This window comes from Candoia aspera, chromosome 3 (assembly GCF_035149785.1).
Source record: "Candoia aspera isolate rCanAsp1 chromosome 3, rCanAsp1.hap2, whole genome shotgun sequence".
Lineage (NCBI taxonomy): Eukaryota > Metazoa > Chordata > Lepidosauria > Squamata > Boidae > Candoia > Candoia aspera.
In genome coordinates, this window is record NC_086155.1 from 106,531,589 (window position 1) to 106,544,770 (window position 13,182).

The 13,182-nt window shown below is 39.2% G+C and overlaps 1 protein-coding gene across 2 annotated transcripts in view; it reads left to right on the forward strand.

Moving 5' to 3' along the window:
* COP1 (COP1 E3 ubiquitin ligase) overlaps positions 1–13,182 on the forward strand; it is a 143,681-nt gene that overhangs the window by 62,857 nt on the left and 67,642 nt on the right. For both annotated transcript variants that reach the window (XM_063298488.1, XM_063298489.1), the window contains exons 13-15: positions 776–884; positions 3,976–4,057; positions 5,892–6,008. In XM_063298488.1, the coding sequence (XP_063154558.1) occupies positions 776–884; positions 3,976–4,057; positions 5,892–6,008 (308 nt within the window). The remainder of the gene's footprint in view (positions 1–775; positions 885–3,975; positions 4,058–5,891; positions 6,009–13,182) is intronic.

Here is a 13,182-nt window from a genome sequence, read left to right on the forward strand (position 1 = left end):
TAGGTTGAATAAATAAGGGGAGAGTATGCAGCTTTGTCACACTCTTTGCCAACCTGGAGCCAGTCTTTTTTACCATGTTCTGTCCATACTGTGGCTTCCTGACCTGTATGTAAAGTTTCTCATGAGGACAATGAGATGTTCTGGGATTCCCATTTTCTGAATGCATTCCACAGCTTGATGTGATGGACATAATCAAAGGCCTTTCTATAATCAATGAAGCACATAAAGACTTCTTTTTGGTATTCTCTGGCTTTCTCAATTAATCAGTGTGGTTCAGCATAATGTCTTGTGTTCCTCATCCTTTTCATAAGGCACTTGAACATCTGGCATCTTTTTTTCCATGTAGGACTCTAATCCTCATTGGATGATCCTAAGTATTATTTTGCTAGCATGTGAAATTAAGGATAGTGTGTAATAGTTTGCACACTCTGTTAAGTCGTCTTTTTTTGGTATTGGAATGTAGATTGACCTCTTCCAATCTGTTGTCCAAGGCGCTCTCACACACAGACTGAGAAAGAAAGAATACTTTCAGCTTAAACTTCTTAAACATAAGTTTCTTAGTATAATGATGTCTAGTGACACCAATAATTTAGTGTTTTCCCCATTTTAATTTAGACAGAATTTTGACCTAATAATTAGGGATATGAAATTAACAAAATGAAACAAATGTGCAGGTGATGCATAAAGTAGCCTGAGTTATTACAGTACTTAATTTAGAATGCTCACAATTGTAGAATAAAATGTTTTATCATTTGGGATTATGTCTCTTTTTCAGCTGTATCAGCTGGAGTAGTTACCACAAAAACCTTTTGGCCAGCAGTGACTATGAAGGAACGGTAATCTTATGGGATGGATTCACAGGGCAACGTTCAAAAGTCTATCAGGTAAAGAAATGCTGGTTTTAATATGTTCTTTCTCTTTCTGTGTGTATGTACGTGTGTGTTTATGTATAGAGAGAAAATAATTACTGATTCATCCAATGCTAGTCTGTAAGTCTAAAACTTATGCACAATTATTGTAAAAAACAAATAGGAACAGCTATTAATTCCATTGCAAGTCGTTATAAATATGTCTATGTGGAGACTGATCAAAAACATTACAAAGAAATAGAGTTAAAAACTGAGTTAAGGAAAAAAGTGCTTGATTTCCATATACGGGTAGTCCTCAACTTATGACCATTCATTTAGTGACTGTTTGAAATTAAAAAGGCGCTGAAAAAAGTGACTTATAACTGGTCCTTGCACTTACGACCATCGCAACGACCCTGCAGTCACATGATCAAAATCCGGGCGCTTGGCAGTCCACATGTATTTATGACAGTTGCAGCATACCAGGGTCACATGATCGCCATTTGCAACATTCCCCTCCAGTTTCTGACATGCAAAATCAATGAGGAAACCGCGTGATTCACCTAATGACCGCATGATTTGCTTAATGACCATGTGATTCACTTAACAACCTCTGCAAAAAATGTCATAAATTGGGTGCGGTCATGTAATGCCTCACTTAACAACCACACTGCTTAATGATGAATTTTTTGGTCCCTAGTTTGGTTGTAAGAGAACTACCTGTATGTTGTTATCTCTGGTAATGTTAATGGACTTTTGCTGACCAGGATTGAATGACGAGGCTCTAAGGATTTGTCTATAGATAAGAGATGAGATATGGGAAGAAGAGATCATTTGTTGTATTTTAAGAGAAAGTGATAAGTTACTAAAATTGTTTGTACTTGTGATGAAGGGTGAAGTCATTTCTTTATATATTTCTTTTCTTTTTCTTAACTGTATTATTTTTTTCTTTTCCATTTTCCTTTCTATTTTTTCTTTTCTTTTCTCTGCTATTTTTTCTTTTTATTCTTTTATATGTCTTAGTTTGAATTAGTTTTTATCTTTTTAACTTTAATGTTTAATAAAATTATTATTAAAAAAAGAAAGTTTTAAAAACATTAAGTTAATTAAATTAGTTAACACAATTATTTTCTGACTAAATTAATAAATATACCAAACAAGGTAATTATATGAATAAACTTATTGTATGTTCTTAAAGGAGCAAAGTGAACTTAGAACAGTAAAGGATGGTATAAAAATAAATATTACATCTATTTCAGTTTCTTCCGAAATTTTGATTCCCACCCCCAAAAACAAAAGCAGAACCCTCTTTTCTTTGTGTATTCAGCATTCCCAGTAGTATCTCTTTGTGAGCCTATGAGTATGTGGGAAAAAATGAATGGAGAATGATTGTAATTGGGTATAAGAGAGAAAATGGTTGTGGATGAGAGAGCTTGCCTCTGTAAGAAAGAAAATGGGTGTGTATGAGACAAGTGTGTGTGTACATGTGTGCAAAAGGGAGGGACAAGTTGGGTGTAAAAGAAAGAATGGGTAAATGTGTTCTTGTGGGGTGCAGAAAATGAACAAGAATGCATTATGTGCATATTTGTATGAATGCTGTGTGAAGAGTATTGTGGCTTTGTGCACACGTTTGGTCTTCACTCTAATAATGTGGTCCTGAAATCTGAAGAGTCATAGTTGCTCCCTCCCAGTTTCATTTCTTAGCCCAAAAGGCATGACTCTTCTGCTATCATTGAAGATGAGCCTCATTTATTTTCATTGTTTGCTTTACGGTTTGGCATTGCAGATGCTAGCACCGTTTGTATTTACATGTGATAAATCTGCCCAGTGGTATATTGCCATCAGTTAATGTCCATTTTACTGTTTCATCATGGAGGATAAAATGAAAACTTGTTAAAATATTTGTTTAAAAATTCTTGTTAAATTCTTGTTAAAAACAAATCTTGTGAGTCAAGACATTTTAACATTCACTGGTAGAGCTTATGAATCACCATGTGCTTTCAATAAATGACCTCTTGTACTGTTACTTTTGTTCCTTGACAATAAATCTAGCAGGTAGCCCTTCACATCCAGAATCACTTATGTATCATCTTTTTTTAATCAGGGTTAGGGAAAAAAAAGAGTAACTACTCAGAAGTCCTGATGCTACTTGGTACTGAAAAATGAAAACACTGCAGTGGACCAAGCATTTAGAATCAAGATTTAGATAATGAAAAAGGATGCTTACCAGTATAGAGTTGGAAATTATTTAGGACTGTGAGGAGATTACTGCTTTTTCAGGCATTTTTTTAATACTTCAGTAGAATTATTTTAATTCGTTATTTATTGAAATTGTTTCTATCCTAGCTGCCCTCCACAGACTTTGAAATACTTAATCCACTAAATCATTTGATAGTAGACCTATCCAAATAAAAATATAGGAACCCTTAATGAGTAAGAGATGGAACCTTGTGCAAGTCAGTATGCTTGTATGCAGAACCTGTTGCTGAAATTTCCAGACTGAGAAGGATTCTAACTTTGCAGACAATATTCAGACTCTAGTTTTCTCAAAAACTTTATTTTGCTTCTAGTTGAAAACTGGTAATAAATGTTATTAAACTAAACCCTCTATTTTTTTTTTAAATCTGACTTCCAATCCTAAATTAGAAACTCCAGCATATGTAGAATCATGTTTAAGAAGGCTAGAGATGCTGAAATGAATGTGTTAATAAAATAAGGTTCTTCTGACTCCTGAGAACTGAGTCTAAAGAGGAACATAGTGCTTGTATATCCTACTAAGTGGCTAATTTATTTTTGGAGGTGAAATGTTTAGCAGTTGCCTCTTTTAAAAAAATTCCATGAGGGAGTAGCAGCAAGTAAAAAAAGCACATACTTTTATAAGAAGAATAATGTAAGATCTTCAAGATGTAACTTTTAAAAAAAATTAACTAGGCATTGAGATAGTTCTCTTTGTGCCCTTGCTGAGGCTGCTGTCAAACAATACAAGCAATTGTATTGGGTAGAAGAAAAATAGTAAAGCTTCATCAATAATAATTTAACCAAAATTCTATGTATTTCATTATTACCTGGGTTATATTGAAGAAGTAATTTTCTGTCATTCTGTTTCTGTTCCCCCATGACAAAACAGGAGCATGAGAAAAGATGCTGGAGTGTGGACTTTAATTTGATGGATCCTAAACTCTTGGCTTCAGGTTCTGATGATGCAAAAGGTATTGCTTTTCCCCCCCAATCACTCTGCCACAGGTGAATTAATAGCTGCAGGGTCTGCTCATTTTTGCACCATACTTGTCTACTTCTTAAAGTGAAGGTATCATGCAGTGAGGGGTTTTGTTTATCAGCTGGCTTGTTGTAGAGCCTGACCCTAAAAGAGAGTGACTGACCTAACGTCACTCTTCTGATTTCCATACATAAGGGGAAACTGGGGTGTCCCCACTCCTAGTTCACCACCTTAACTACTACACCACAGTGGCTCTCAATGCAATGAGGGGTTTTGTTTATCATCCAGCTTGTGGCAGAACTTGATGCTGATTTAGGCTGAGAGGAAATGACTGGCCCCAACTGGTTTCTGTGCCTACAAGAGGACTAGAACTGAGACTCCCTACTCCTGATCTAGCACCTTAACAACTACACCATGCTGGCTCTCTAAATGTGCTTAGAGAAATACCATATGGAAAACCTGTTGGTAACTAAAATAGGTGTGTAGGATTCATCACATAGTAAATATAGTCACATACTTTCAAGCCTCAGGCAAATAGGAGTTCATGTTCTCATCTTCTCCTTCAGTCCCAATGACTTCCTCTATTTGTTCCATGCTTTAATCATAGCCTAAGCTAATGTTGGTGCTAAAACAAAATTAAATACAGCAGTGTCATTATGACTTTTGAAAGCTTAAATTTCAGAGAAAATAGGGTCTGTGTAACTTCTTTGCCAAATAGACATTTAAGCTTTCTGTGTGAAATTGTATTGCAGTCACAACTGAGTATCTCTTCAACTTGCCAAAAGAAAATGGATACCTATCTCTAGCCCTCCAGCATGATACTTTGATGCACTGATGTAACCACTAATGTCTGCCTTTACACCCTCAGCTCATGTTTTTGTTTTACGACTAGCTATGGCACCATAGCAGCCATTTTGTGAATGTTCAGTCCTATATGTCTACAGTAACCATAGTACCATCCATGTCTTCAAAATTTCAAATGTAAGCGCTAGGCAAAATAGTTGCTACTGTAATTTAACATCCATTTTATGAATAGTAATTAAAAGATGAAGAGGCTGAGATTTTAGATAAAAGGCTTCTGATTATTGATGTTGTGTAGGAAAAGGACTTGATGTCTAACACATTTTTTAAAAATTATTTGATTGCTTTTGGAACTATGATTGAAAAGAGTTTGGGAACAACTTACAGGTTCTGTATTTTCTGAAAACACATGAATTCAGATCAGCTGATAGGAAAGCTGACTGTAAGTTTGGGGTAAGCATTAAACTAAAAAAGCATTTTATGCTGAGTTTGAAACAAAACAGCTTCATTCAGAACATTTTGCTAGAGTGTAATATTTTCTAGAAGAATAAAACTCAAAACCTTTGAACAAAATCCAACAGATATTAAAAATAAGCCTCTTGTGCTTTGTTTTCTATAAAGGCCAGACACTGGTACTTTGTATTGTGTCCCAAAGTAGTTTAGTATCTCTTGTGGTTGAGTGCTGTACTGTCTTTCTGCCCTGTCTGTGGATTGCAGGGGGTGTGGCTGGTGATGTCATCATGGCACTGGAATAAGTGGGACCTTTTTTTTTTTTGCATGGTGTGATTAAGGGGTCTTGCAGAAGCATATGGAATTCTCACTACTCCATTGTGAAGATTGCATGTGATCCATATATTGCCTACTTCTGCCTTAGAAAGTTAACAGGAAACATTGCTTCTTCCTATTGCTACATTTCTGTCTAGCAATAAAACAATAAAAGGAACAAATATTTCATGTGAAAATCTTAGAAGAGCAATTGCAGCTTGATCTACCCATCTTGCTTGTTTTCTTTTATCTTTCCTTAGTGAAGCTGTGGTCAACCAACCTGGACAATTCAGTAGCAAGCATTGAGGCCAAGGCAAATGTGTGTTGTGTAAAATTCAGCCCCTCATCCAGGTACCATCTTGCTTTTGGCTGTGCAGGTAGGTATAACCATTTGCTCTTTGTGTGTTGGACAAAATGAATAATATGTAAAAGAGGGCAGAAATCTTTATGTGTCCATGTGTTAAGCATAAGGTGTTTTGGATGGTCTAGCCATTAAGGCAGTGGTTGTTTATAATACTGTAACATAAAGGTTGAGTTATGGCTACAGTCACATACCAGAATTAATATCCTAATTTTTGAAATAGGATACCACTACCAATATGCTGGCTTCAAGGAATTCTTCTGTTTTTTGTTGTTTCAAGTAAATGCTGGAGGAATGAGAATATCAGTTCTCCATTGCTATCCTTGGACAAGTGTGTTGGAAGCTTTCCAGTATAGTTAAGGCATGAATAAAGCAGCAGACCAAGAAGTTTATAACCAAGGAAACTATAGGCTCAGTCCTCATGTAATAAGTTAAATTGTTGTGAGGAAGATGTCCCAGAGAGAAAACAACAAGAACTCGTAGGAGCTAGTCAGGAGATAGGTATTTATCTATAAACCTTGTACTTTGCTTTTTTTTTTTTAAGGAGACATTTCTAGATAGATTACAGAATTCTGAGAAACTACAACTGAGTCATACCTATTGGATCCTCAAAAGCTAAAGTAATTGCTTTCTGTCTAACAGGCAGCCCTTCAGGATCACAGGGTCAATAACTCTTTCATCTGAAGATTACGTTTTCCACTTATATATTTATTTATTTACAAAGATTTACAATGCCTGACTCGAAAGGACTCTGGGCACTGTACATAATGAAAGACCAGAAAAGTGAAAGAGGAAGAAATTATGTACAAAATCCTCTAGTTTTCCAAGTCATCCTTAGTTTACAAACTAAAGTATTTCTGGGCCAGTTAGGTTACTTTTCTACCAAATGATAATGAGATGCAAATTAGGGTTGATAAGAGTCAAAAGAAGCTACCATAAAAATAAAATGAGACTGTAACATACTAAGCTTGGCACAGAAATTAATAGCAAAAATGCTATGAGAAATAGCAATTTAAAGAAATATTAATCATCACTGAATATTGATGTTAAAGAATGCTTTATATAAGTTTAATAAATAATTATTATTTACGAAAATATTTAATGTCAAGTTTTGAATAGTAATTCTTGAGAACTATTAAACAATTTAGTCACTTTAAGGGACAAGAATAGTTAATATAACTGTAAAGAAGGATGGAATTATGTGAGATAACTGATAACAAATATAGGTTCAATGTACTTTCCTTTTAAAAGCAAAATTATATTTAATGTTGATTTTTTAAAATATATATTTTGATATTTATTTTACTCTATAGCAACTGAGTTTCAGTGTTTTGAGATAAAATTATTTTAGAAATGCATGTACAAACTAGTAGTTTAGTTTGAACTAAACCTGGAAACTAGCTAGCCACTAGTTGTTTTAAACGTAAAGGTTACTTAATAACTTTTGTTGGAACCTGTTATATAGGTAGCTTCTTCATAATCTGTGGTTGCTGTCATTTTCCCTTATGCTATACAGGTAGTCCTTGCTTAACAACCCTAATCGTGACCAGAATTTCTGTTGTTAAGTGAAGCAGACATTAGGCGAAACAACACGTGACCATATCTCTTAGAAACTGCAGTTCCAGTAGTCCTGGTTGCAGTCATTAGACGAGGACCTCACACTTCTCCTGCCCTGCCGCTTTTGCTTATGCTTCAACTCCCCCACCTGCCTTATTTCTCTCCCATCTCTGTCCATTTGGCTGCCCTGCACTCAGCCACTGCCACCTACCCCTGCCACTCCCAGCTGACCTTAGCCATCTTCTTCCTCCTGCTGCTGAGGCATGCCTGGCCTTGTGCAGCCTGCACAATGCCTCCGCAAGGCTGCACGAAAAGCCAGCAGCTGCCTTGGCTGGGCACACCTCGTCAGCAGCGGGAGGAGGAAGATGGCAAAGGTCAGCTGGAGGTGACAGAGCGTGGTAGGGTTAAGCGGTGGCAGCAGAGTGCAGGGCAGTCAAAAGGGCAGAAATGGGGGAGAGTTAGGCTGGTGGGAGTAATTGAAGTGCACTCTGTAGTTGTAAATGTGGGTGAGCTGCTAAGCACCTGAATTTTGATCATGTGACAACGGGGGCACTGCTATGGCCGTAACTTCAAGGAATGGTTGCAACTACCATTTGTTCAGTGGCATCGTAACTTTGAATGGTCGCTGAACAAATGGTCGTTAAGCGAGGACTACCTGTATGCCTTAGTGTTTCTTAGAATTGCTTTAACATGTCAGCTAAACCTCAGGAAAAAAGTATTGCGTTTGGTAAGTAATGAACAGCAAACATATTAGCAAATGCCCTTAGCTCTGCCTGTGAGTAAATTAGCCTTCTGTGGTTTTGTTAGCGAAACTTAATGTGACACAAGAATGTGGAGCTTTGGCTTGTCTGTATGCAGGAGCTAAAGTCAGTTTGCTTAATGGCTTTTTTCTGGGTTTTTCCAGGTAGATGAAGTTATTGTCCTGCATCATGTTAACTTTATCTAATTAAATAATTAACACATTTGTAGCTATACCCACTTGTAACAAAACCTAGAGATTGTGGATGGCTTCATTCACTGGTAAAATATCTGGGATGGAAATATACAGAATAAAATTGTCTTGGTTTATACAGAATACTGGCTGTATGTAAATTTTCCATGTATGTCTGATCATAATAATACACTTAAAATAACTACAAACCCATTCATGTGAAATACTCTCAATCAAATCATCACTTGCTGATGGGTAAATGTTGTGCTAAAATGGGGAATCTCACACAGTAAATGCATTTTAATACAATTGTAATCAAAATTATTCAACCCCCATTGCAAATCAGATTGATTGTCAAAATGTACAGACTTTCAGCTGTTTGCAATGAACAAATCAAACAAAAGCAATTTAAATAGCTCAACACAACGAATGCTTCAAGTGGTGTCCCCAAATTCAACTGAAAATGCAACTTATAATGACTTCTCCAGTCTCAAAATTATTCAACCCCTTCATGGGAAGCATCTTCAGTACTTAGTAGAGCACCCTTTTGCTGTTATGACCTGCTGCAAATGAGATGCATAGCCAGACACCAGCTTCTGGCAGTGTTACTGAGGAATCTTAGCCCACTGCTCATGAGCAATGGCCTCCAGTTCAGTAATCTTCTTGGGTTTGCATGCTGCAACCGCCTTCTTCAAATCCCACCAGCGATTTTCTATGGGGTTCAAAGTCAGGTGACTGTGATGGCCACTGTAGAATCTTCCAGGACTTCTGCATCCAAGCCTTAGTGGAATTTGAAGTATGCTTGGGATCATTGTTCTTTTGGAAGGTCCAATGATGCCCAAGTTTCAGCTTCCTTACAGACGGCATGAGGTTTTCTCCTAGGATTTCCTGATACTTCAGTGAATCTATCTTGCCGTCCACATGCTGCAGGTTTCCAGTGCCAGAGGATGCAAAGCTGTAGAATCTTCCAGGACTGTAGAATCCACTGTAGAATCTTCCAGGACTTCTGCATCCAAGCCTTAGTGGAATTTGAGGTATGCTTGGGATCATTGTTCTTTTGGAAGGTCCAATGATGCCCAAGTTTCAGCTTCCTTACAGACGGCATGAGGTTTTCTCCTAGGATTTCCTGATACTTCAGTGAATCCATCTTGCCATCCACACGCTGCAGGTTTCCAGTGCCAGAGGATGCAAAGCAGCCCCAGAGCATCACCGAGCCATCACCATGCTTAACTATAGGCAAAGTGTTCTTTTCAGCGTATGCTTCATTCCTCTTCCTCCAGACATACTGCTGATCCATTGGGCTGAAAAGTTCCAGTTTTGTTTCATTGCTCCACAGAACAGAATCCCCCAACTTCTGTGGCTGTCCTGTTCAGACTATGCAACCAGTCAGAGTAATCTCAAAAATACTCTTTATTAAATAACTATTTACAATAAGTAAGTCCTTGAAGTACGAAGAGCTGGGTTCAACAAGTCAAACTGGGCCACAACAAGGCAGCGGAACAGGACTTCCTACCTGAAACTAGGAAGCTGGGAAAGACTGGAATGCAAGGTGCTACTAAAGCTGAGGACCCAGGTCTTGAACTGGAACAGTACTTGAGTTGCTCTGGCACTGGAACTCTGGGTGGGGCTGATGACCCGCGCCAGTCTGGAAGCTGATAACTGGAGTCTTGAAGCAAGACTACGAACTGGAAACAAGGCTGGACTTGACTAGAAACTCTGGACTAGGTTGGAGACTTGGAGCAAGACTGGAACTCAGAGCAAGGCTAGACTCAGCTGGAAACCCTGGACTAGGCTGGATTCTTTGGACTGGAGACTTGGAGCAAGGCTGGAAACTCAGAGCAAGACTGGACTTAGCTGGAAAGCCTGGACTAGGCTGGATTCTCTGGACTGGAGACTTGGAGCAAGGCTGGAAACTCAGAACAAGGCTAGACTCTGCTGGACGCCCTGGACTGGGCTGGATTCTCTGGACTGGAGACTTGAAGCAAGGCTGGGAATTTGGAGCAAGACTAGACTGGGATACGGGTTCACAAGAAGATAGGTGTGAAACTCCTGAGCAAGGCTGAGCACCCAAAGCACGGTTGGACTGCACTGCAGGCACACCGCGGAACTGAGAATCAAAGGCACAAAGAAGCTGCGTGGAAGATCGCAGAGTTCCAAGGCTGGATGCAAGGCTGAGATCGCTGGGCACGATGGATACAGAACCCTCGAAAGCAGAGGCAGGATTCAAGTCCTCTTCAGCAACAGATGCTGTCTCTGATGCAGGTAAGGACTCTTCTGCTGAAGCTGCAGGCTTGGAGGATCAGTTGTCTCCGGCAGCCTGCTCTTTGCATGGCTGCCTTTCATCCCAATCCTTTGCGTGCCTAGACCCTTCTGCGGCCAATCAGGCTGCCTTCTCTTTTGCGCACTTTTCTGCCCATTATTGGTGCACGCTGATTGGAGGATTCAAATGCTCCCCCGAATCCTGGCCAATCATCCCCTTGGACTCTTTCTGCGCTGCTGGCTCATGCTCTGCTTTTGTTTTCATATCGGTTTGCCTCTGACAGTGACTTATTTATATGATTTTGAGCATATTGGAGCTGACTTTACTTGTGCTTTTGGATCAGTATTGGTGTACGTCTTGGAGTTCTGGCATGGAAACCTTCTGTGTTTAGTATGCGCCTTACTGTGCTCACTGAAACCTCAGTGCCTGTTGCCACCAAGTCTAGCTGCAGGTCTTTTGCAGTCACTCGAGGGTTTCTCTCAACCTGCCTTCTCAGAAATCTGGTTGCAGCCATTGACAGCTTCCTTTTTCTGCCCCGTCCAGGTAATGTGACCACTGTTCCTTTAACTTCGAACTTGCGAACTATGCTTCCAACGGTGTCTCTAGGAACATTCAGTGTCTTCGCTATCTTTTTGTATCCTGTTCCTTATTTGTGAAGGGCAATGATCTCTTCTCTTACCTTTCTGGACCATTCTTTTGACTTGGCCATACTGTATTTCTAACACGCAGCCAAATGTGACACTCAACAAACCCCTAGCCACTTCAGGTATTTCATGTGTTCCAGCTCAAGCACACCTGGTGCAACTAATGAAGCCCTTGATTAGTTGCATCAGGTGTGCTTGAGACAACACCTGTTTTGCATACTGTATGTGTGCTGTTGTGATGGATTTTATTCAGGGGGAGACTGGAGAAGTCATTATAAATTGCATTTCAGCTGGCTTTGGGGACACCACTTGAAGCATTTGTTGTGTTGAGCTATTTCAATTGTTTTTGTTTGATTTGTTCATTGCAAACAGCGGAAAGTCTGTACATTTTGACAATCAACCTGATTTGCAATGGGGGTTGAATAATTTCAGTTACAACTGTATGAACAAACTAATGCTAGGATGCTTACAGTGGGCAAGGATGGCATCTTGGTTGATGTGCTATAAAAAGAGGCTATAGACAAATTATTAATCTTGTCACATCATACTTGCTCAACATAGAGTGAATAACTGTATATGTTTTCAGATTCTTGAAGATGGAATCATAATTTGAATATTTTTTTACAGATTAGATTTGACTTCATATTTTAAAAGCCCCATTCTAAGTCTTTCTTTAGAAATCATGAATAACTCATTACCTCCTTAATCCTCAAGACATGAGGATGCAACAAAATGGCAGGCAGATCTTTGTACTGCATCTGTTCTGGCATTAGAAGGCTGTTTAATTCATGATATCCTTTCTTGCCTCATCAAGGAGATTGTTGGCTCTTTCTGGCAGTATTCCACACATTTTTAGGGACACTGATAAGATTTTAAGTGTTAGGACTCAAGTACCAGGAGGAAAGAGTAAACAAAGTTTTCATATTTATTTCTCTTTGTATACAGGTAGTCCTTGACTAATGACCACAATTGGGACTGGAATCTTGATCATTGAGTGAATCTGTCATTAAGCAAGATGCCCATGTGACTGCTTCACTCAACAATCGCTACCCCAGCGTTCCCGATTGCAGTCATTAAGCGATCTCCCAGGTAGTTAAGCAGACAGAGCAAAAGAGCTGCCTGCCAAAGGATTTCAGTTCCATGCGGAGCTGAAATCCTTCCAGCAGGCAGCCCTTTCACTCTCAAATGTTCCTGTAGCCTGTCAAAAGATTTCAGCTCCCCTCCATGCACAGAGGGAAAATCCTCTGTGGGGCTGCAAGAACAAAGTTGAAATCTTCAGGATATGAGCTCCCTTCCTGCAGTCTGCTGAGAGGTCCCCCCACTCGTACACAGAGGGGAAATCCTTTATGGGGCTGCAGGAATGGAGCTCAAATCCTGAAGATTTCAGCTCCATTCCTACAGCCCCATGAAGGACTTCATCTCCCCTCGGTCCCCTCTGCTTGCAACCTTCCCTGCCAGCTTCCCCACTGACTTTCTGGGAAAGCTGACGGAGAAGATCACAAATGGCAATCACATGATTGTGCAGGGCTTGACAATTGGTAATAAATGCGAGCCAGTTGCCAAGCTCCTGAAATGCAGTCTTGTGATTGCAGGCGAGTGCTGCATAACGTTTTACGACAGCTGGAACTGCTTTACAGGCCGTAAAGCACCCTTTCCAAAGCTGTCATAACTTTGAACAGTCGTTAAGCGAGGGCTGCCTGTATTTAGGTATCTTGTATATACCCATACACAAAGGCAATAGTTCTTCAATTTTCAGACCATAAAACAGCTTATTTAAAGTTGTGTCAGACTATTATTC